This window comes from Vanacampus margaritifer, chromosome 5, assembly GCF_051991255.1.
Source record: "Vanacampus margaritifer isolate UIUO_Vmar chromosome 5, RoL_Vmar_1.0, whole genome shotgun sequence".
Classification (NCBI taxonomy): domain Eukaryota; kingdom Metazoa; phylum Chordata; class Actinopteri; order Syngnathiformes; family Syngnathidae; genus Vanacampus; species Vanacampus margaritifer.
In genome coordinates, this window is record NC_135436.1 from 7877501 (window position 1) to 7903114 (window position 25614).

Genomic DNA, 25614 nt, shown 5'->3' on the forward strand with positions numbered 1-25614 from the left:
ATCCAGTAGGTCTAATGACGTCCATGTTACCTTAAGGGCAGTAGCGATGCTGGTCTGCATTGTGTCCTTCAGAAAGTCGGAACCGTCCAAGCTGTACACGGCACCCGTCAAGTAAAGCTGTGCACACACGAGACCAAATGAGTAACGTTTTCGAAATGTGGATCCGCTTGCCATAACCAAACAAATGACACTTGTCTCCATTATTGCCTGGCAGGCAGAGGCCATTTCTTATCTGTGAAAAAACACCAACTTGGTGACGAATGAAAAACTGCACCTTGAAATAAAACTGAAATGAAATTGTATTGGTAAAGAACAGGGGTCAGCAACATGTACTGACAATAGAGCTATTTTAGGTCAAATACATAACCAAAAAATCTGTCTGGAGCCGCAAAACATTGCAATGAAGGAAACATTGTGTTAGGGTTCGTCTAATGTACTGAGGGCCCAAGAGCTAATTAGAGCTGCACCAGAAAACAAAAATAGGACAGCAGCATCCAATTTGCAATCTTTTTTTATGGGTCATTTTTCATACTTGTTTTACACACGTTTATACTTTTCTGCCCTTATGTCAAATTTATGACATTTTTGGCAATTTTATGGAAATATGGTAATTTTCTGCCTCTTCATAATTTTGGGACATTTTATGGCTATTTTCTTGTAATTTTTTCTGGGTTTTTTTGCTATAGATTTTCCAAATTTTGTGGATATTTTATGGTAATTTTCGGGATTTCTTCTTTTGTTTTTGGACATTTTATGGACATTTTCTTTACAGCCTTCACTTAAATCAATTTTCGGACATTTCTGGCAATTTTTTGAATAATTTATGGTAATTATCATGATTTGTTCTTTTGTTTTCGGACATTTCATAGTTACTTTTTGAATGTTTTCTTCCTTTAAAAAAAAAACAAGTTTCTGACTATTTTTTTTAATTATTCCAAAGACATGATTTTATGGTAATTTTCAGATTTTTAATATTTTATCTAAAAAAAAAAATGTGGAGAAAAAAAAAACATCAAATTTTTAACAGATCCACAGGAAAGAGACTAAAGAGCCACATATGGCTCCAGAGGCGTAGGTTGCAGAACACTGGTATAGAATATGTAGATTGTAAACTGATTTCAATTCATGAAATGTGCTTTTTTGGGGGAGGAAGGGGGGGTCATTCCAATGTTGATGGCCAGGGTGCAAACAAAAAAAATTATAACGTAATATCGTACATAAATGTATCATTTATTTCAGTGCAGTACTTCATTATACAAATTAATTAACCCACAAAAATATTATTTCACACCAAGGCCAATTTACAACAAAAGTCTGGTTTATTTGGTGACTATTTGTTTTTTATAAATTGTAAACCATACCTCAAAATTTTTAAACAATTAAATAAAATCAAGAAATATTTGTTGTAAATCTCTTGAAAGTCATTATTGCGGCTATACAAAGTTATATTTCATGTTTGTTTCTTTAATAATTCAGTGTATAAATTATTTTTTGACATTTGCATATCTACTGTTCTACTTGAGTAGAATGTTGTAGCCATTGTTCTAGTAAAGTCATAGTAAATTGCAAAAGAACGTGTTGTCAAACGTTTAGATGGTGAATCACATGATGACGTACCTGCGAGTCTTTCACTTGTGTGTGCACAGCCACGGGAACACTGCAGCCTCCCTCCTGCAAATGACACTTTCATCAGCAAACTGCACAAGGACGTCGATGCCCAGCACAAACTCTGAAGCTTCACGCCTCAAAAGTGGCACATGATCACACATAATCTGAAAATACTCTGATGAGATTTCATCTGAAGCATTATTTACTAGAGCAATGATGATGACATGTTGAATCGGTAAGATTACCGAATGAACAATACTGAGCTCTCTCAACAACAACAAAAAAAGGAAAGTTTAAATCATGCTTAATCCCATTGATGGTTCAGCATTCTTACATGTTTTTTGGAATCAATCCTGGTATTGGCTGAAATGATCACATAGCTGTTGTTTTATTCAGGCCAAAGATATAAATGCAGTGCTTTGTCGCCATCTGGTGCCAAGGGAACTATTTGAAGTCAGTAGAGGCGCTTCCTTAAGACCAGTGGTTCTTAAAACTGTTGACACGAGGTAGCACCGAAAAGTACTTGTGCCAAGTAGTACCACTGTCAAGTTCATTAAAATATAGTAGCAAAGCAGGCCTAAGTATTCATCAAAAACTAGAAAAATTTTGTTTGTTTTTACAGTCGACCATTGCATACTCACAATTCCACACCCGCGCACTGGCATGTTAAAGGAGTTTTTCCTTTCGATTTTTAAAAGATCATTTGAAGTGTAAGGTGGAATTTCCCCCCCGTTTTCATCGAAAGGCATCTTGAATGTTAACTAGCATATTTTGGAAGAATCTTTTGAATCTAAAAGAATAAAAATAATAATAATTCTTCCTTCTATTGCATTTCAACAGACATCAATTACAATATAGGCAGTTTTTCACATGTCGTGAAAAGCAGGGGTCGACTGTATTCCTAAAATGGTAGATTTCATATTATTATGGTTTTGCAAGCCACTGCTTAAATAACAACTTTAACAGTGGGCTTACAAAATGGAATTTATATAATAATTAGGAGCTTACCGATTGTTTGTTTTTTTAAACCGATGCAGATGCTGAGCTTTGGCAGAAAAAAAAAACATATACCAATTAATCGCCCGATCAATTTGAGAATATATATATCTAATAAATATAATGACTTTTTCCCCCCTCCAACGCATTTCACCAGGTGTCACATATACGTGTACTTTCGCTATTCGCAGGCCAGCCCATACATAGCACGGGGTTCAACTGTAAAAATGTTGTTCAAAAAAATAATTTGATTTTCGACTACCAGAATGCATTGTGTGGTGAAATGCATTGAATTAATGAAGTTATAAGGACATCCGTCCTCTTATGTGTGTTTGTTTTACCTGTAGTTGAATGTGTCATATTTAACACATTTATGTTTTATTTATGCTGCACTATATTATTATTCTATTTTATTTTTTCAATAGACGGTGACTATAGGTTGTGTGTAAAATAGTGACATCCATGTTAATGACTTGCACAAATTGCATTGCCCAATTAAGCATTGTTGGTTGATTTGTTTTGAATCACAGATCCATAAAATGACCTTATCAACAAATTTCATTATATATTCAGCATTTGGGAAAACAAAGTTAAAGTATATATTAGCCATAATCAGCCAATTTAATGGGCCGGCCAATTAAACAGTCGTTTCCTAAAATCATACAATTGAAAAGATTTGCACTTAAAGGTTCAATAAAATGTACCTCAATAAATGTTTAAAAACTAACAGTATTTTTTTAATGTATTGGGTAAAAAGTTAAGTTAGTTTGTGTGCGTGTGTGTGGTAATAGCTCATCCATACCAGGTGCCTGAGAAAAGCTCTCTCAGCTATGCAGCGCAGCACAGTGTCCGTGTCATTTAGCACAGACAACATCTCCAGGATGTCCGTGTCTTTGGCTCGAACCTCCACGGCCAGAGCGCCCTGAGGAAAAAAAGACACATATAAATAAATAAATGAAAAACATTGCCATGACAACTAGTGGTTTTCCACAGAACTCAAGAATAAAGCAATCATTGTTGCTACCTGTCCAACAGCATACATGCAATCATCGGGCTCCAGGATCTAGCGGAGGACAGATGATATGTTAGATGACAGATTACTAGAATGAGTGTTTCACAACCTTTAATGAGCCAAAGTACAGATTACAATAAATTATAACAAATCTCATGGAAAAACTACAGACTACCAAACAAAAAGGTACAACGGTGTATTAGGGCTACGTCTAAATATATATTTTTAGAGGGTGGGGGCCATATTTAGAGAAAAAAAACTTGTGACTTTATAAAGTGACAAATTTGCACAAAAAAAATCCTAAATTTGCGACTTTATAAAGTGGCAAATTGGCGAGGTTATAAAGTGGCAAATTTGCGAGGAAACCCCCCTGAATTTGTTACTTTTTAAAGTGGCAAATTTTTGCGGGAAAACAACTCCTAAATTTTCTATTTCATAAAGTTTAAAATGTATGACTTTATGAAGTGCCAAATTGGCAAAATTTGTGAGAAATACACGTAGCGTACTACTCAGATGTTTTCGGTCGGGTTTCCACATAAGGAGATAGTAATTGCTATAATTTAATTTTTTTTGTACAAGTATCTAAGTTGATGTGACGAATCTGCTGCTCTCTGACATTCTCTTGCATTTACCTAAAGTATGCTAGCTTCTGATTAATTAGTGTTAGTCAGCTGATAGGGAGTCAGCTGATAGGGAATCAGGAAGTGTTGTCGCTCTGACTGCTGTGTATGACGAGTAAAGATGAAATTAAGAATGAATCTGCCTCCATTCTGCCATTTCATTTTATAAAGTCTCCCATTAACCACCAACGAATGACCACCACTAATGATTAGACTATAGCTATGCTATGTGTATTTCTCGTAAATGTATGAGTTTTTTTGTGTGCATATTTGCCACTTTATAAAGTCACAAGTTTTTTTCTCTGAATATTACTTCCCCCGTCCCCTCTGAAAAAAAATGAAACGTTGCCCTAATACGCCATCGTAAAGAGGTCTCAAAAGTGGAAGCACAGGTTAATTATCTACCTGCCATCAATTGGAAGAACTTGTTATGCCTGTGGATTGTTCTGCCTATCACTATACGTCGCTGACATAGATAGTTGTACAAAAATACATTATTTGCAGTAAATAATTTTCAGATCAATGAAGTAAAATTGGATCATTTTCCACAGCACACTTGATGGTCTCCTATGGAACCCTAATGCGCCACAGATAACTGACTCGCTGTACTAGTGCTGTAATAGAGACGACTAGATATGATAAAAAAAAATAAAAAAAATGGAACCTGGCTGATTCGGTTTTCCCAACCCATCCTCTTTAGACCAGCAGCAGCAAGGATGATGGCAGCAAAATCCTCCTTTTCGTCCAGTTTCTTTAGCCTCGTGTTCAAGTTTCCACGCTGGAGGGGACAGCTTAGGAAACACAGCTCCAAAGCTGTACAATCAATCCCTTCCTGGCCAATACATTAGGTACATCAGATACAATTCATGTTAGATTTTATTTTGATTGATAAATCCTAATCTATCAACATGTTTATGACTGTGGTTCTATTTGAGATGACTTGTAGTAAGTGTACACAATTGAAATGCTCAAACTAATCCTGAAAAAGGATACGATATCTTTAAACTCCAAGTGGGGGAATCTCCTCTTCAACTGAGCAGTACGACGCAGCGAACTGGTGCCAATCACACTGCACGGGAAAAAACAGCATGAAGTTGTTTGTTGTTAGCGAGCTGCTTTCAGTGAGTGGGGCGTACCGGTACCTTTTTTCTGGGAGAGACTCCAACGCTTTCCCAGCATGTTTTGGATGTAGTACTACAGCATCATGAGGGTTCTCTCTCCTGAAAGACACAACACATAAGTACAGTGGAATCGCCAAACTTTAATTTTGCAAAGGTTGTTAAAAACAAAACAAAAAAACAAAAACAAAACGATGGCTACTTCTTAGAGCCGAACAGTTGTGAAAAATAATCAAATTGTGATTTTTTTTTTACGCCCCTCATTATTGCAATTGCAATTAATATGCACTTTTTTTCCCAAGGTTCTCTTCCCAATTATTTTTTTAACAAACAACCAATAAATTCATCTGTATTGCAATAAACTGTATCAAATTTAATATACACAAAGTAAATGTTTTGATCTAGGTTAGGTTTACACTGAAATAAAGGCAAATGAACCATGAATTAATCAGGAAGGCAGTTCATTTGTCTACAGTAATTTCTGGACTACAAGCCACTACGTTTTTCACTTGCATTTGACCCTGCAGCTAATACAAAGGTGTGGCTTATTCATCAGATCACAAGGGCCGCACTATAAAGGAAGCGCAAGAACGTCAGGCAAAGCAAAACAAACCAAGTGAGCTCAAATGCAGTAGGAGAGAGAACGAGAGCGAGACAATTTGCACCCTCATTATGGAAAAGAAAGTACCGGGAACCCGGTGGGTAAACATTAAAACACATGTGGCTTACAGTCGGGTGCGGCTTATATGTGTAACAAACTCGAGTATTCCCCAAATTTAGCTAGCGCGGCTTATAGTCAGGTGTGCCTTGTAGTCCAAAAATTACTGTACTTCAATTTGAGTTGTTAACTAACTTTTAAGTGTTCACGTCGACAACTTCACAAAATTCTACCAAACAAACTACTACTTTACTATAATTCAACATACATTCAATATACATTTTTGTGGAAAATACAACTGCAAAAGAATTGGAAAAACATATTGCATAAATTCAAAACCCGGCAGAATTAACGTTTTATTTAGTTATCAAAGAGTACTTTTTTCTCTATCAGTTGATATCTTTTTAGGGCAGTAGGGTCGAATAAACTAGCGCTGTTGCTATCAAATATCTTTTAGAATCGATTGATGTTGTACTATGTTACTGATTAGGTCAATGTTTCCCAAAGTAAAAACAGTTGTTTGCATATGTCTTATTTTGATTAAACACAGAAAATAATCAGTCTTCTTTCAAGGAGTACATAAATCAATGAACAATTACTGCTGATATGCTGAAATCAGAGGATTTGGACAATTTTAAATTTAAAAAAAATGGCTCAGAACAATTACTTGATTATTAACTCATTTGCTCCCAAAAACGTGAAAATATGTTCTGTTTTAAATATTACCATGCTCCCAAGTATGTACTTATACATGTTTTATGTTTTTTAATGCTAGAGCATACAGAAGGCGTTGGTGCAGCCTCTGAACTGCAGCGAACGGGTGAAGCAATGATAGCAATTAGAAAAACGGCCAGCAGGTGGCAGCAGAGTATAAGAGATCAACCAGGGCAATGTTGCAAAAATCTCTTTCCCCAGTTTTAAACAGATTTGTGAATAATGATTAAACTTAGCTATATTCTAATGCTAATTGCTGTAAAACAGAAACAAATAGGCTCTTTTTTTCCTAATGAAAGAAGAGACTCTAATCTTTCTTTTGGTAGGTTCCATGTTTTTATAGCAATAGAACACAATACTCTGTGGGCCTTGCAAAATCAGTCAACATCCAGTAAAACAGCCAGGAGCGAAGGGGGTTGCTTCAGTGAAAATGGCTGCTAGTCAATAAGTTAAATTAGTTGTTGATTAGTTTGATAATCAATTAATCAATTAATTTTGACAGCTCTAGACTAAACAACACCAACTCTTACTGCTGCTGAACTACGGTTAGGTTACTTGAAGTGTCTCAAGGAATGACACACACTATGAGAGGAGGTGCTACTCACTTGAGCACAGCTGCGATGATGAATCCTGGAGGCAGAGTGGTGGGAAGGTCCTTCAATGAATGGACGACCAGATCCACCCTGCGGGACACAGTCATGTGATCATGAGGACATGCTTCATCTCCTTGTGGAATAATACAAGCATTCACAAGTGTCAGCATGCTTTGAAGATTTCTGCTTCATCCCGAGATGTGGCTAAAAAGAAAGACTTTGCAGCTTCAGTGTTTCTCATTCATCCACAAGCTACTTTGAAACGTCATTCAGACAGTATGGTAGTATGATCGACTGCATGTTTCCGCTTTGTGCGGGCCATTGGGTGACCTGTAAGAGACACCAGGGTTGAGTTGGCCAGTGTTACTCACATATTCTTCTCCAGTGCAATCTCCAACTCTTTGGTGAACAAACTCTTTTCTCCAATCTGTATTGAACAAAAATATTGTTTCTGATTTCGCTCGAATAGTCACCATATACAGTCCCCTCCAAAAGGATTGGAATGGCAAGGTCAATTCCTTTGTTTTGGCACTTTTTGCCCCTGACAACGTCTTTTGTTGTTTTGGCAGTACATTTATCAGCGTCAATATTTGGCATTACAAATATCGGTATCAGACTCTTCTTTTTTTTATTACTTTATCTTTATGCAATATTTATACAAATAAAAACTTTTATTATTTTTGTGAATTGATGGAGTTTAATCGCCTTATTATAATGTACAAAGCCCATCATGAAATGTTACCTTTTTTTTTAAAGGGAAATTGAGTACAAAATAATTAAGAGGAACAAATATTTTTTCCAAACCTAAATACATAACAAAACAAAAAGAACGATGTATTTCAACTCAAGGTGTCAGTTTTGGGAACAAACTGATTATAAAACTAAATCATCTCAGTCTATTTGTATTTTTTTTTATGTATAAAAGCACAATTATTGGAAAAATATATACAGCACAAGGTCATGCCGTTTAATTATTTTTGCTTAATTGTTACATTGAAAGAGTCTTGACTGCTTTCTGTCATTTATTTTGTGTTGATCATTTTTTCGTGTTGATCAAGGGCAGTTAAAAGCTTTACTTCTTTCTGTCCCCTATATTTCTTTCTTTTTTTTAACGAATAAAATATATATTTTAATTGAATTGAATATCGGCTCCAAATATCAGTTATCAACCTCATTGGCTACTATAATCGGTATTGTGTCGACTTTGAAAAAAACATATTGGGCTATCTCTAGTTTTGAGTCATTGTCTTGTATGATGAAGTGGCTCAAGATTAAGTTGGGTGCATTTTTCAGAAAGTATGTTAGAAATAAAGTTTAATTTTATTAATTAATTAGAAGTAAATTAGACATTTCTAAACAACTTGTATGACTGTTAATGTTAACATGTCACTTGCCTTAGAGGCAGCACGTGACAAAACACGCGAGTTATTAGTCCAGTAGCTCAAGTCGTCCAATTTCTTAACAGATCCCAAATGGGTACTTTATAATGTGCACACTGATGACAAACAAGCCTTACTGCACCTTCGATAAAGCTGTGTCAAGAATTTTGTCCCCAATTGTTGACATGGCCACTGAAAGAGAGAAGACAGCATGACTAAAAAATAAAAGTAAATAAAAATAGGTGAATAACACTCAATAGTCATGAATGGTGAATCCATCTGTCCATTCAACCATTTTTTACACAGTACTGTTGTCCTCGTTTGGGTCGCAGGTGAGCTACAGCCTACTAACAGCTAAAAATGGGCAAGAGGTGACGTAGCCAAGAAGTTCATTGCGACAATTTGCCATCATTTTGCAACAAACATTCATTGCTGAATAAATAATAACCATAATAATGATGAAGAAAAAAATTTGAATAATATGAATCATCTAAAAATACCAATAAAGGCTAATCAATTATACCATCCTCATCAACACCAAAACTTTTTTCACAGGCCTGATCACGTTGTAAAGAAAATAATCAAAAACCTTTTGGGCAGGATCAAATTAAATGAATAAAATTCATGAAGACAGAAAATGTAACAAGTGTTGATTCTTACCAATTTCCAGAAGGATGTCAGGGTGCAGCTCTTTAAGTTTTTCTGCTACACTGTCAGTCTGAATGCGAGCCAACTGCACAAACACAATGCTTTGAATTAGTTTTAAATGCAACATAGACTTGCAAGATATTAAAACAGTGCACAGCGTTAGTGTTTGCGTGACTGCCACCTAGAATGGAAAACCAAAAATTAAGCCATCCATTTAGAAAATTTCTAAATTTTCAATACCCACAGGATATTGGGTTCAAAAGTTATATATACACCAAATTTGCCAAATTACAGAATAGACGCTCTCCTTTCTGCCTTTACAGTAGAAAAATGTAGGTCGCACAAAATGCAGCAATTTGTCCCATGGACTCTCAAACTGTGTTTAACTCATATAAATGGGGCAATGATGTAATCTACTGGTGGTTGTGCATCAGTAAAGTTGTTTCCAAGTTTGAAATTTAGAGTAGAGCAGAATCAAATGCTCAAAACCATTTGAGCATTTAATTGAAATCCTTGATATTCAGTTGAACTGCACTAATTGACAACTACATTCTGCTATTGATAGTAAACGTCTTCTTTTTTTTTAAGGATATGGAATACATGCTCAAATAGCTTTAATTTGTTTGAACATTCATTCGATATCATTGATAAGAATGCTACTAGTGCAGGGGTGGCCAGGTTCGGTCCTGGAGAGCCACTATCCAGCCTGTTTTCCATGTCTCCCTACTTCAGCGCAACTGAATCTAATGATCAGCTCATCAGCAAGCTTTGCAGAAGCCTGATAACGATCCTGATCATAAATCAAGTGTGTTAGTGGAGACAAACATGGAACACAGGCTGGACAGTGGCTCTCGGGGACCAAACTTAGCCACACCTGTACTAGTGTATGACATGTCTACTAGGTATAGTAGTGTTACTGGTGCCGCACAGTAGTTTACAAAGGAGGTAAAATTGCGTATTAATAGGTCAAAAGTGGCACTAATATTGAGAGAAAAAAATATTACTGGTGAGACACAGTTATTCTATTTGTGTGCCCTAGTCATTTTACTAGTATGCTGAATTGTCTTACAAGTAAGGACAAAGAGGGTACACAAGTCCATGAATCCTAAACTGGATATCACATAAATACTCAAAAGACTTTTCATAGTTAAATAGATAACCCAATATATGCAATACTGTACCTGACTCTTGCGGGTTCCAATCCGGATGAGGCGGCTGACTTTCCCATCGCCATTCTACAACAAAAACAAAGTATAAGCACTCACACGGCTCCTATGATGTTGCGTCAATGCACCTCATCTGTAAACCAGAATCTGACTTCACCGTGATATACTTGAACAGTCCTTCCTCCATAACTCAGTTTGTGAACTGTAGAAGCTATTGTGTCTGCCTGCTGTGTTGTAGTAGGGACCTGTGCTGAAGTCATACAGCCTCAAGATACTGAACAGTAGTCTTATTTTTAAGAAGACAAGCCCTCATTCACAGGACCTCCGCCCCAATTCATCCCCTGTTGCCAAGAGATAAGCAGCATCAGCATTGAGTCCGTTATACGAAGCAGGGAGGGGCAGCTCAGTGTATAAGGTGTGGTCCGATTCTTATTAATAAATAAAGCTTCAGTTACTACTAGCTACTACAACACGAAGCAGCCGGTTGACTTACCCTTGAAAAAAAAATGGTCTTACTCAGATGCATTAGCTGTCCATCATTTACCTTTACAATAAACCTAACCTGTAGGACAAAGTTTATTATTTTTGGCGTAAATCTTAATAGCACGTCAAGTAAGATTAGATAGGTCAGTCCAGGTATTACGTACATAAACACTTTATAGTTGTTCGCTACAGTTTTCATTTGGTGTTATTCAAGCCAGGTAAACGACATATATTCAAACTCTTCACAATCCGCTGCCAATGTTCGTCAGGCAACGCCTCAGGATTTCAAGATCCAATGCTGAGCTTGTATACAATGACAGACATCAACATTGGCCAATTGGAACGCCGCCTGCCAACCTTATGCGGAAATGGTGTTTGTCCGCTTGCATCCAGCAATAAATGTGCTTCACGCGTGGTTCAAGATTCAACATTCAATGTGCAGTCAAAACATGATAGTGGTAACACATAATCAATTAAACTCTTGCTTTGATAGATTCCCTCTACATGGGAAAAAAAATAAAATAACGTGTCGGGGTATGGGGATTCATTGAAAGCTTACCGCAGAGTTTGCTTCCTCCGTCATGGTGTTGGCCCAGTTATCTGTGTTGATTTTGGTAAAACTGCGCCGCGCTTAGAATCAATTAGGAGGGGAAATCCTTGAAAAGTCCGGCGCTCATTTTAACATAGCTCCTCTTGACCGAGGAATGTGACGTCATTGAAGAGTCTCGAGGTCATTTCCGTGTTCCGTGTTTCACTCATACACAACGCTCTACTGATTGGTTCGCTGTAGTCCTAGATGACTTGAGGTGCAAGTTGCAACACATGTAGTTTACATAACTTAACTTTGACGAAATATAAAATTTTGGGGTTTTATGTGCTGCAAAATGTAATCTTGTAATGTAATGTAATGTGTGTCTGAAACTACAGTATTACATCATTTTGACATAATTTTGTGGGTGTGTTGAAGATGAACCACCCCATCCCAATAAAACGTGACTGGGTGCCAAAGTTCACACTAAAATGACCATTGTTCTCCATGTGGTCAAGTTCCTGACCTAAAGTATACTTTCAATTGAAAATATCATTTTCTTTACATTACAAGTGAACTTTTTATTATTATTATTTTACAGTTTTCCCTATAAATATTGCGTGACGGGGTAGTTAGGTTGAAAGACCTTATCTAGCATGAAAAAAAAAACGAAAAAAAGAATGTAAAAACTTGCCTTCTTTTGTCCTGGCTGCCTCCTGAGGTTCAAATGATGTCACTTTGTTTTTGTGATTTCAGTAATTTATAGACAAAACTAGTAAGTAAGGGCGGTAAGACAAACTGAGGGATGCGCACAAATAATACAATTTCTACTAAAAGTAACGTTTTTATTTGTAATAAATATATTTTATAGAATCAGTGACACACTTATACTCGTAGAAATAATTAAGGTTTGATAAAAATCTTAAATGTATTTGGTGATATTTTGGATGCAAATGTTATGTTGGTCAATACGGACATGTGAAATGGCCATCTACTCATAAAAGTTAGTATGTCACACTAAAAAAATTGTTTACATTTATTTTATTTTATTTTTTAATTCATTTAACTCATTTTTAATGTTAAAAACAACAATGAAATTAAAATCTTTATCTTTAGAAACACTCTTTGGCACAATTTTTGTGTGCCTTATACACTATCAATATCAAACGTTGTGGACTCAAATGGCACTCGTCTGGACAGAATGATTAATTAAAGGCCTTTACAATAGGTAATTTGAAGTTCACAGCTAAAAACGTAGAACGCTGTATAATGTATGTGTAATAAATGTATGATACAACTAAGTGAGTGACATCAGTTCGAAATTAATTTGGGACTTTTTTGTTTGTTTTAACGCTTAGAGTAAAGAATCACGTGAGCACTTAAATGCAACACGTCATAGGTTTGCAGTGTGGGCTGATCTGGCGCGGTACTTCCGGTGGAGACGTGGCTCTGCATTGCTGCCATATTGACGCTAGGCAAGCTAACAAGCACATCTTCGAGTGAGCGATACCGTCGTACCTTGCCTATTCGTAGTGACTAAAAGAACCTAACCTAAAAAGAAGAAACTGAAGGTCGTCATTCTATAGAAAGAGAGACAAACATGGTGAGTAATAAAGGTCAGATCCAGAAAGTTAAATCCGTTTCGTTGGGCCTAGTGCTTCAAAACATAGGCTAAGCAGGTAGCTGGCTAATGCGCGATAACAGTCAGGTCTCCGAAATTGAAATTATGTTACCAACTTTTTTCGTGACACTCCGGTTGTTTTCGTAGAGCAGTAATTGATGACGCGAGTTTAATTCCAGTCATTGAAAGTGAGTGTTGTGTCTGAATGGGCGACACATTTGTGTGCAGGCAGTGCTGACGTGAACCAGCTCGCTCCTGTCCGTAGCAAGAGCATTGCTAACATTACCTGCTGTCAGTGTGCATCCACAACATCACATGAATTGGACAATATATACGTTTATTGTCATGTCTAATTGATGTATTTATCGTCGTTTCGTAGTATACCGTTGAGCTATTAAATAACCTATGTGTAAACTCGAATATGTCAAACGGTTTCATTTGAAAGTGGATTTTGACCGTTTATACAGCCACCCAATACAGGCAATTCCCCATTTAGGAAGTAACAGATGGTTTGATATACTCTCTCATTAGGTTTGAATGTTTCTCGTCCCAGCTGTCTTACAATTTGAGTCAACATTTTGTACAGAACATCAAAACAACACGGATCTAGATCTGAATAAATAAAGTATTTTTAGTAAAGGTGCCATGTGGGATTTAAAATGTTAATATTAAAGCCTTTTCTATATAATGCATGCTCCGTCAATGCCCAGATGAGTACAAATAGCTAAGGTTGGGCGATATGACCCAAAAATGTAATCCCCCCCCCCCAAATCATTCAGGGCAATTAACATTTTAATCCAATAAACCCAACAAACGTCGATTTTAAAGGTTTCATTTATTAAAAAATAATTCCTGTGCAAAATGTTCAGACAATAATAATGTATAGTAGGGTTTTTCCTGGCTCAAATTGAGGCAGAGGTGGTATCACCCTGACTATGATGGGTGACTACAGATACCAGGTATCGGCAGGGTTGGGTGATAATCATCGTCATTGATATTATCGTCAACTTGGCTCTCACGATGTCCAATTTGACTCTCACGATGTCCAATTTGACATTATAAAATTTGAATACTATCTATAAATGGGGGGAAAATACGGCTCAATTGATTGGCTGAAAAGTAGGAGGAAGTAATGAAAGTTCTCATTTGGCAAATCAGCTTGCATAGACGTGTGCTCGTTGACAGACAAAAATGTCATATGCACACAGTTTCATGGACTTGCACTGTTGTTGCACCTTGTCACAATAAGGCTGTCCTCACAGCTCTAAATGTAGGCACTTTTATTTTGTAGGTGCAGCAGGAAGTGTTAAATTAATCTTCATGATGTTTCTTCAGTCACAGTGCCCATGAATGGCAGATGGAAGGGGATGGGGTTTCCAACGAGCAGGAATTTACTTAAGCAAACTTCACTAGCAGCTCATCTGCTCGGGGCTGCATTGATAAACCTTGACAGGCATGATAATCCTTTTTGGCGCAATACGCCGTTTAGAAAACAAAATATGTGAAATGAATCGTGTAGGTTCGCTCCCGCGTGCTTCGCGTCTGCTACATATGGTGAAGCTAACTGGTAGCAGCTTTTTGGCTCACATAAGTAAAGTGTTACCCTTCCGTCACAAACCAGTGAACCATGCACAATTTTACTATTTAAACATCACATTAAGAATAAAAACAGCTAAACTTGTCACTGGGATAACGGAGATGAAATCACGCATTTGTTGTCATCGTAGTTTCATAATTATGGTGTGTGTATGTGTGCTCATAATGCACATTGTTGAAATGTCACTGTAAAGCAAATCATTTTGTAAGTGATTTTTATCTGTAAAGCATTTTCTGGTGCACTGCTGTTGATATAGCGCCTGCATAATGGCGCAACACTGTAACTGCAGTTAAATGCGTTCCTGCCGAGCTCAATCAACACAGCTGGAATGCTGTGTTGAGCGATATCAGTGGCTCAGGCTGGAGGTGGCGAGCAAATGAGGTGGAGGTGGCCCCCTCTGAATTTTGTACACAGGAAAAACCCTGTATATTGATTCTAAATCAGTTTTAACATAAACCTAACATTCATAGTTTGTGCTTAATTGCAACAATTAAGTAGTTGGTAGCTATTGTAAATGTGTTGTAAACCAGCTATCCATTAGCCACTTGTGGGAAATTGCTGTAACATCTGGATGTAACAGAACATAAGAACAACAGCTTTTAATAATCCAGGAAACAAAATTCAATTTCACGATTTAGCAAATTTTCAACAATTCAATTTTCAAAATGCCGATTAATCAAGTTAATTTGATTTATTGTCCAGCCCTACAAATAGCACTGACTTTTTAACTGTGACTGCACCGATCAGCTTGTATTTTCCCTTCAGTGTCTCCACAGCTCAGACTCCCAAGAACATTGAAAAAGTGAAGAGTTTATCACACATTTATCGATGGAAATCAAACTTATTAACCCATTGAGGTCTGGATTTGGTGTCACACTCAAAATTAAGCATCCGTCAGCTCCTGGACAGTGTGGGGCAAATTGCCATTGGTGAATGAAGCAAGACATGATGTCCTAGATGCGCACAATTGAATTCAGGTCTGGGGAACGGGCGAGCCAGTCCATAGCAATGATAAATTTGGTAGCATATTGGTCACAGTCTGGAGCCCCAATTGCAGTTTAAAGTCTTTAATCTATGTTTATTGTTGTGTGTTACATACAGTATGACTCACTGTGTCATCTTCAGGTGCTGTTGGCAGCGGCGGTGTGCACCAAGGCTGGCAAAGCCATCGTTTCCCGTCAGTTTGTCGAAATGACGCGGACACGAATTGAAGGTCTTCTTGCTGCTTTTCCAAAACTGATGAACACAGGGAAGCAGCATACCTTTGTGGAAACGGATAGTGTCCGTTATGTCTACCAGCCCCTGGAAAAGTTGTACATGGTTCTCATTACCACCAAGAACAGCAACATCCTCGAGGACCTTGAAACGCTTAGACTCTTCTCTCGTGTGGTAAGCCTTCCATTGTTGGTGATTATGCTGCTGTAGTGCCGTATGCCCGCTATCAATTTAAATGTTCTGCGCTACACTGACTTTTTATACCTGGTGTATGGCTATTAATATTACCTACATCCATCAGTGTGAACTCCTAGTATCCATAAGCCACTTTTAAATAGGACCGATTGAGTTCATATCTGCTTCACAATGTAGTAGAATGCAATTTTCAACATGCCAAGGCTGCAATTTGGGGAAAAAACAAAACATTACTTTGCTTTATTTCGTTAATTCAGTAGGTTTTGTATAAGTATATTGGTTTTATTTATTTATATAGTGCCTGTATCAGGCCTCCTCACTTGTTGTCCTCGAGGGCCAGAGTCCTGCAAGTTTTGCAAGGCCTCGACACACCAATCCGTCGTTGGCCAAATGTGGCCAACACCTATACGCTGTGGCGTCGGCACGTCGCATTAGATAAATGACAGAAGGGTGGGAAAAAAAAGATAAATGACAGAAGTACACACCGCAACAGACAGTTACAGATGTCAATTATCAAGTACCTTCTGCGCATGCGTGAGAACTAATCCCCCTCCATACATCGTCACCGGTAGTCACTATTTCTCATTGTTAAAAAAAGGCAACTGGAAAGCTCTTAGGGGTCGGTATATAAAAACGTAAACAAAGCATACCCATGATGTATCCCCACACGAAGCACACCCACGGGCTCTTTACAGAGTATCGTGTACTATAAAAGTAAATCCTACCTGATTAATCCAGTTGCGTAATATATCATATAGTTATTAATTCATATTGGTGATAATGTGCAAAACGAGCGGTATTGTAACACGGACTTTCATATGAAAGTCCGTGTATTGTAAAGCCTTACTGTTATCCCTATTCATCATGCCCTGTTCTTACCCCATGCGCTGATTCGCTGGCTAACAGCCAATCAGAATGATCAAATGTCACGACAGGCCGATGCTGATTCGACATGTTGATCCTCCCAAACGGGATCTGACGTCACGGCGGTGATTTTTACAATAGTCAAATGGCGCATACCGACGCCCGGATGCTTTCCAACTTACAACGTCCGATTGGTGTTCTTTCAAGATATGTTTGTCATGCAAGATACTGATGCCAAGAATCCTCTTTGTGCCTGTCCAGATCCCGGAATACTGCCGTGTCTTGGAGGAGAGTGAAATATCGGAGCACTGTTTTGACCTGATCTTTGCCTTTGATGAGATTGTGGCTCTCGGCTACAGAGAGAATGTCAACCTGGCTCAAATCCGCACCTTCACAGAGATGGACTCTCATGAAGAGAAGGTTTTCCGTGCTGTCAGAGAGGTGAGTTCATCAAGTTGGGTCTGGTCCTTTTCAGGCTGGCTTCATACTACTGTACGCTTTCTCGGTGTGCAACATGTCAATCAGCTGTCTGCACACAATATAAAGAAAAAGACAAATAGCGAGTGGCATGCAGCAAATGCAGTTGCAGTTGGGGGAAAAAGTATGTAAACCCTTTGCAGTTTCTTAAATTTCCGCTAAATTGGTCATGCAATGTGGTCTGATCATCTAAATCACAAGAATAATCAGTCTGCTTAAAACTAATTACACACAGCTACATGTAAACATTCCCAGCACAAGGGGGAAATAAACAGTGGCAATAAAACAAATTATTAAAAAATATTCCCAAATTTTAACCGTGACGGATATAGTAACCATAATTTATAATTAAACAAAAAATAAAATGCATATGTAAAACTCTTGAGTCTTGAGAGTACCATGGTTTAGGGATTATTATGTCATAAGTTTCTTGACTTGTACACGTAAAAGTTGTAGAGAGTTTTATCTTTTCTCGACTCTCAACTCTTCAATTTAGCATTGGGCTTTTCTACCCTCCATTGTTGATCTGTGCAAGTTTGTTGTTCATATGGACAATCAATTCATTCTCAGGTCTGGAGTTATTACTAAGAAATTAAATGGCTCCAGATCAAAACAAACCAAACTTGTACATATTTAAGTTCATAGCAACAGCCAGAAGTAGGAACAAAAATGTGGTGAAGGAAGGTAATGCACTAATAATTGACACCTACACTGACAAAAGGCCAGAAACCATTGTCCATGTGCTTTAATGTAAATCCAACACTTTTTTCCCCCAGTCTAGCAATGCCAAAGTCTTACAGGAAATGGGATTTTGACAAAATTCTTCAAAATTGCCCATCATCTGAATTTATAGACTGATGCCTGGAAATAAAACTCTCTCAAGTCTAAATTCATGTTAGAGTACATTTTGTGCTTTATAAACTACAAAGAATGAAAATAATTGTCAAAGGTACCTCTTTAGCATCCAAGGCAGGTAAAAGTGAACCCCCTGCCAAATTGTTAACATTTAGCATGTTAATTAGAATAACCCTCCCACTTACAGTACTTACATGATCTTCAAAATGTGCACATGATAATCGTGGTACTGTGCCAGTACAGTATATTTCTTTCTGTTGATGCTATTGTACATTGATTGCTAATTTCACAGAATCGTTTAGTCATCAGTTTCAGTGATTTACTATTTAGCTTTCTACAGTGTATATAATAGAAAAATATATAAATTGTGTATATTTTGTCAACCCACAGACCCAGGAAAGAGAAGCAAAGGCTGAAATGCGGAGAAAGGCCAAAGAGCTGCAGCAGGCTAGAAGGGATGCGGAACGTTCTGGCAAGAAGGGACCAGCTTTTGGTGGCTTTGGCAGTGGTGGCATGACCGGCATCTCCTCAGGATCAATCATCACGGAAACCATCGTAGAGCCTGAAAAGCCCAAGATCACACCAGCTCCTGTCAGGTACACAAAATAACAAATCCACAGTTGGACAGTGCTAGTTGCTCTTTTTTTCTTGTCATTGGTCTTGTCTTTTAAATGGTCAAGGGATGTTTCTTTGACAAACTTTTTCTCCATGTTTCCAGACCAAGTGGACCAAGTAAGGCGCTGAAGCTAGGTGCTAAAGGGAAAGAGGTGGACAACTTTGTTGACAAGTTGAAGTCTGAGGGAGAAACCATCATGCCATCCTCTGGGAAGAGAGGATCAGACGTTTCCAAAGTTCTACCACCGCCAGTGAATGTAGAGAGGTTGGGACTCATCTTAGATTCATAAAAAAACAAAAAACAAAGGTTTTACAAAATATTAATTACAGGAAGACTTCATTAGTTGTACGCGTGGCTCGATTAGTAATGAATTATTTTCACTTACAAAAAAACGCATAGGAGCTAAAAAATACACACCTTTTTTATTTATATATTTCACTTTTATGTCAACATTTTTCAACACATGGGTTAGTCCGTTCTGGGGCAAGTTTTGTCGAGCCCCCTGTGTGGACATGGACAGCCAAGCATGCTCTTGTGTGCAGTGAACATTTCCGTCACAAGGAATAAAACCGTTTGAGATGGGACACGTGATGCAGGTGACGTTAAGCGCCAACGCCGAGCTGAGTGTTTTAACGAGCAAAAAGTCAAAGCTGAGCTGAACTGCCTGTGGGAGGATTCGTGCTTCCTCTCAAACCTTCGCCATCCCTTGTGAAGTCCATAATGCCAGCGGAGTCCGCGCTCATAACTTAAGCCGCTGACTGAGACACCGGACAAAAGGAGCAATCTTTTGATCATGTGCGCAAAGTAGTAGGACCGACATACAAATTCTGGGATTGTCCATGCATGTGTAGCTCGCGAACCAGCACCAGTCAGCTGCACCTCCTGTTCCACCCGTTTTTCAAAGTGTATTTTGTGCCATCAAAAGACCATCCTGTGCTGCATATTTCATATCAAAAGTAGAATCTCACTCTGTAGACATATTACCTAGTATTGGCTGGAAACAATATAGCCTCATTCTTTCAGGTTTACCGCTAGATGTATTCCATTCAGCGTAGCTCTTTATCACTGTGCACGGTGTGTAGTTGAGTCCATTTACACTCGTGACTGTTATCTAGTGACAGGCTCAGTGAACATGGTGGCCATGTTTTTAAAATCGTTTTTAAAGTTCTTAAATATACATGACAAATGACATTATCAAATTAATTGTAGATAATGTATTAACTGCTGCAAATGGTGTACATAAATGAAGTGTCTCTATAATTCCTTCAAAGATGAATAATACATTTTAATTAATGTTATGTTACAGGGTTTATGTTGTATTACAGTCATTTAGCTTCGGCACTGCCTAATTTTTTAACCTAAAACGGGCTTTAAATGAGTGATTGAGCGCAAATTGCTAATACATTTACAAACTATTGATAAAGTGTGTCTACTTTGACTTTTCACTAAATATAGCAGTTTTTCCTCAGGTCCAAATTGGTTAATAGTTTTTGTTTTCAGCAAAGTAAAAATCCAAGCAAACTATCCAATAAAATGTAAACAGGATGATTGTTAACCCAACAACAAACAAGTGTTTGATGAAAACAGCTTTAAGTGCCATGAAATGCCCATTACTTGTTTTTCAGGTCTGCTAAGTAATGTTCTTTTTTGGTAGGGAAGCACGATAATGCCATTTTCAACCAATACCGTTAAACCATTAATTTAGAAAGTGCTGATGTCGAATAATTGTTTTCAAAATTAACTTGAATACTAATATACTTTCGAGTCCTACTATAAGTCCAATGTACAAATAGCTACATTGAAACATTGTGTAAAGCACCATGAAACTGAATTTGATTGATATCTCTTTTTCAAAGACAACCAGTAACTCATTTTGAGTTTCTGTTTTAAAAATGCAACAAAAAACTGTGAGGGTAACATTTTAGAGAGACACAGTAAAGAAACCCCACAATGGCGCTTGCCATGTCGCAATGATGCGTCTTCTGTGAACACGAGGTCGCGCGCATTATGACATCACAAATATGCGACACTACCATAGGAGAATGGAGGGGTTGAGGAGTTGGTCACAACTTGAGCCACAACCGCAACAGATGGCCCAACATGGCATGTCTATTATTATCAGCGGATTTCTTTATTATCTGGTGTATCTGTAAGACGTCAAATGGTCGATAATTGCCGATAATTATCAGTCGCCGATATTATCGCGCATCCCTATTTTTGGTGTGCATGTTTTTGTTGTTATTGTTTGTGAACAATGTGTTATTGCTGAAAGACATGAAAAGCAGTTTAAAAATGTAATCTTAATATTTATACAGCTAGTTCCACAACAACTTTTCTTTTTAGCTACCAAAAAACAAAGTATCTGCCATCTACATTTAGCACACCACTTCTCTAATTTTGTTTGCACTCCACAGTGTACATCTTCGCGTTGAGGAGAAGATTTCGCTCACTTGCGGTCGTGACGGTGGGCTGCAGAACATGGAGGTGCTGGGCATGGTGACGCTCCGAGTCACAGATGAGAAGAACGGACGCATCCGCCTAGTTCTTCTCAATAATGACAGCAAAGGATTGCAGCTGCAAGTAGGTGTTTTGCAAAATACAGGCACACGCATGAGAAAATTCATTGTTACAGAGGAAGTAACTCATACTAAAAATATTTTGTTGGAGGATGTGAGCTCTGGTTGTCAAATATTTTTAACCCTATAAAGCTTGCACCATGAAATATGAGAGAGAATTCTGATTCTTTGTAAATGGAGTATTTGTTGGTCCTTTCAAACAAACAAAACTTTTTTTTTTTTTTTTTGAAAATCAACTTCCACATATGACACACCAAGGACTGTCCTATCTGTCTTCCTGATCACATTTGCTGTAGTTGTCCAGTCATCTGGAAGCACCATCTGACTATCCAGAGCCTGTCTCAACTCCTTCCTGAAAGTCATATGACCTTTGATATGTGTCATATTCAGTGCGAACTACGTTAGATAACACAACTACTTTTTTTGCTGTAACTTCTAACGTAACGCTTTACATTTTCCCATTATATAACGGCCCTATAGTTATTGTACGAGCATTACCCAAGTTACTTACCGTCTTTTCATGACCATAAGGCACACCGTATTATAACGCACAGTTACGGGTGCTATTTCTCTGTGTTTAACACACACATAAGGCGCACCGCACTATTGGGCGCACGCTCAAAACATATGGTAGCATGCTATTACGCTAAAACATATGCTAGTGCTAGCGCATGTTTTTAAAAAGGCAGCTAGCGGAATAAAACTGACTTTGGTTGAAGTGACAATGTAAACAGTGAGTTCAGCTGTACTTGAAGTATATAACAATGTACTCGCGTTGCTTTTGATCAATCCTAATTCAAAGTCCTCATGATCTTCTGTATCAGAAACAAACAACTGGGCAAGTTCTCCATCAAACACGCCAGGCTCCATCACATTGTCAGAGTCAGTCTTGTTGTCGTGTCCTCGGAAATTATGCTGGCTTTTGCGTCCGTCCAAGCATTCACGATCCATTGACAAATTGTGGCATAACACGGTGCTGCCTTCCAGTCTTGGTAAAGCTGTGTTCGCCAGCCTCCGGGAATGATAGCAAGCGCCGCGTTCATTTGCCGATCTTTATTTTTCACAGCGGCTGAGAGATGTGCTTGCATTGAGTCACAGAGATAAGGAAGGAAAGGGTGGTGATGCGTGGGAAAAAACAATCTGGTATCTTTAGTATGTGGTGTGATCTGTTCAGCTACACTGTGTAGACTTTCACTACTTCAAAGTGACTTTTACGATGTCTGTTGCTGTAAGTGCACGTTGTTCAATAAAACATAAAAAAGAAAGGAGAGGAAAAAGGAAACAATACACTACTTTATGTAGTAGTTTAGCCCCGATGTGTCCCCGATGCAGCAAGAGGTCTGCAAATCCCTTGATGTGATATTAGTTGGCTTTTCACCTTATTTATCATTTTTCTTGTGGTTCTTGCTGATATTTTAGAAGGTCGTCTACTTCTAGGCAGGATTGTAGTAATTTTCAGTGTTCTCTAGTTGTGCAGTGGAATGATGAAGCTCAATTTTTTTTAGATTACTTTATAGCTTTCCCTAGACATATGTCAGTGTTTCCCACACCATGTTAATACTTGGGTGGGCCACCCAAGTAAATTGGCCACCACCCAAGAAGTTTTCAAGAAAATTTATTAAAAATCTATTTAAAAAGAAAAAAAAGTGTTGCGACAGGATATACCGCATGTAACATTAGTTCGCCATCACTCACTTGTGGATCGTGAGGCTAGAGGAGACGTAGTAACAGGACTGAGACCCACATCCCGTCCATCCCCAACGGCGGAGTCCACCCACCCAAGTAGATTTCAAATCTGTGGGAAACACTGTGATGTGCTGTCACTATCCACTTCCTGAGGTCCCCTGAGATTTCTCTTCCTCTCAGCATGACTGACCTGTATGGGTTCACCTTGGTAAGACTAAAGTGATGTGGTTTTGTCTCTGCTTCAGTCAGTGATGCACAATTTCTTCGCCAAACCTCTCATTTCATTGGTCCATTTCAGTGGTTAGTTTAGCTACCAATTTGTCCTACCTGATCTTACTTGACTGCTTGTTTTAAGCAATGCAGCTCAGGGTTCACTTACTTTTGCACCTACATGAATTGACCCAAAACTATTTTTAATTAAGTTTGGTCTACACAATTGATTAAAAAATAAATAAAATAAAAAAAGGACAATGCATTGAAATGCTAAACCTACACCTGTTATTTCATATAAAATATAATTGTTCAGATTGAACAACAAAATCAGGTTGAAACAATTGGAAAGTCCAAATTGCTCAGGAGGTTCACAAACTTTTGAGCAGCACTGTATATAGTAAAGTAACTTAACGAAGTTACTTTTTGATATTATATAATTGAATAACTAGTAAAGTAATTAGTTACTTTTTTAGAGAAGTAACTAACTATAACTCTTTACTTTTGAAAAGTAACTTGAACAACACTGGCCATAATTGATACATCCGGTCACAATGCTTTAAACTCACATTTACATTTATAACTGTCAAAAATATAATAAACAGACATATCAAACATATTAGTATTTCCAAAAATCAGAAAGAACACTTCCCACTCTTCATAAGAATAGGTGTCTCTCCTTTCTCATTTGGGGAGATCTTGAAAGATCGCTGGAAAAGCCATCAGTTGGGTGATACTGTCCACTAATGGATTATCCGTGCAATGCATGTCAGATCATATACTGTACGTCAGGGTTTTAAGGGGGAAAAAATCTATACTCATGAAATAGAGAGCTCAAAATGTCTTGTATATGATCCGTTTGGCTTGATAGGGTTAAATGTAGGGGTGGATGGGGGCCAATACCAGATAGCTGTGTTCGATTCATTTCAAGGCCATCAGTATTGCGACAGCGGCTGATGGCAGTTTGACGATTAGGAACTGGACATTAGAAATGAAAAGAATGGAAAATTACCATTAATTTCATGCAATTTTTAGGAAATGCTAATTGGAACATCTAGGTCAGGTCTATTTAATTAGTGCCCCAGAACCAACCCCCGAGTGGTCCAGCTCGCCTGAAGGACATCCCAGTTCCCAAGATTTCAGAAATTCCTGCAGTGTTTCAGACCATGAATGCAACACTCCTCCATACCTACATCATTGTTGAGTGTTGTTTTGAAGCTTGACTAGTGGTGCTAACAGAAGTAGTGCCGATATAACTGCGGAAAAAAGATGTCCTTTTCCACTTCGAAACAAAATTGGCGATATAAAAAACGTCAGTTTACCCATTAATCATTCGCAGGGTTGAAATTCTACCTACAGACCTCTTTGAAAGTGAAACGCTGTGGAATGAATTCAATGTCATGCACATAAGCAGTAGATAAGTCAACAGCCAGACCTGATACTACTGCACAGTTGTGCTTATTTGTCTGTTTGTTTTTTTTACCACATGTGCTTCCAAGAGGAATTGTCTTAATGCCATTAGAAAGACACACAACTGGCGAGGTGGTTTTTGAGACTTTTTCAACATTTTTCTGTCTGGTTATGGAGCGTGTGTGCATGATTGTGACAGATGGGACGCCATCCCGAGCAGCGTTGCTTTGCTGTTGCACCCTTGATGACGTCCTTACACTGTATCGTGCATCAAATGGTCTTGTGTGTGAAACTTAGCAGGGAGCTTAAACACAATGTGATGTTCCAAGTTCAGACATAACCAGAGTCAAATTATATTATGCACTTTGAGGTATGCCTAGGAAAGATGTGACCAAAATTATTATTTACAGAATTTTATTGTATTTTTGCATTAAAATTATTTTACTGTATTTTTATTAATGTGAAAAAAAAACACCTGTGGTTCTGGTCAATAACAGCTTTAAGTATGTTTTTATGCTGTTTTTGATATGCCTTTGCCATGTTTCCAAATTTGAAAGGGAGATGAATAAAAAGTGAATGCTTTTCATCCATATTGGTTTAAAATTTGTTATCAGCTGTTTACTGGGCACCTAATGTCTGGTCTGGCTATATTTCTTGTTTTGAAAATTTGGCCCAACTGAATTAGTAATTGAACACCCCTGATCTCGGTCTTTCTTTAAAATTATCTGTCATTGTTTTGTTTTGCTTTTTGGGGGAGGGGAATTTTAT

General features: G+C 37.9%; 2 protein-coding genes across 2 annotated transcripts in view; one reads left to right on the top strand and one right to left on the bottom strand.

Annotated features, from left to right (window-relative positions):
• Positions 1 to 11724, bottom strand: part of LOC144052427 (porphobilinogen deaminase-like) — a 14578-nt gene extending 2854 nt beyond the window's left edge. Inside the window, exons 1-13 of the mRNA XM_077566480.1 lie at positions 11555 to 11724; positions 10528 to 10581; positions 9359 to 9431; positions 8841 to 8890; positions 7691 to 7746; positions 7332 to 7409; positions 5379 to 5456; positions 5230 to 5305; positions 4901 to 5014; positions 3629 to 3667; positions 3407 to 3526; positions 1618 to 1671; positions 31 to 117 (exon numbers count right to left, since the gene is read on the bottom strand). Of these exons, the coding sequence (XP_077422606.1) occupies positions 31 to 117; positions 1618 to 1671; positions 3407 to 3526; positions 3629 to 3667; positions 4901 to 5014; positions 5230 to 5305; positions 5379 to 5456; positions 7332 to 7409; positions 7691 to 7746; positions 8841 to 8890; positions 9359 to 9431; positions 10528 to 10581; positions 11555 to 11578 (903 nt within the window). The 5' untranslated portion in view covers positions 11579 to 11724. The remainder of the gene's footprint in view (positions 1 to 30; positions 118 to 1617; positions 1672 to 3406; positions 3527 to 3628; positions 3668 to 4900; positions 5015 to 5229; positions 5306 to 5378; positions 5457 to 7331; positions 7410 to 7690; positions 7747 to 8840; positions 8891 to 9358; positions 9432 to 10527; positions 10582 to 11554) is intronic.
• Positions 11725 to 12929: 1205 nt separating this feature from the next.
• Positions 12930 to 25614, top strand: part of arcn1b (archain 1b) — a 28870-nt gene continuing 16185 nt past the window's right edge. The window contains exons 1-6 of the mRNA XM_077565731.1: positions 12930 to 13127; positions 15868 to 16131; positions 17278 to 17457; positions 18739 to 18944; positions 19067 to 19228; positions 21379 to 21544. Coding sequence (XP_077421857.1) covers positions 13125 to 13127; positions 15868 to 16131; positions 17278 to 17457; positions 18739 to 18944; positions 19067 to 19228; positions 21379 to 21544 — 981 coding nt within the window. The 5' untranslated portion in view covers positions 12930 to 13124. The remainder of the gene's footprint in view (positions 13128 to 15867; positions 16132 to 17277; positions 17458 to 18738; positions 18945 to 19066; positions 19229 to 21378; positions 21545 to 25614) is intronic.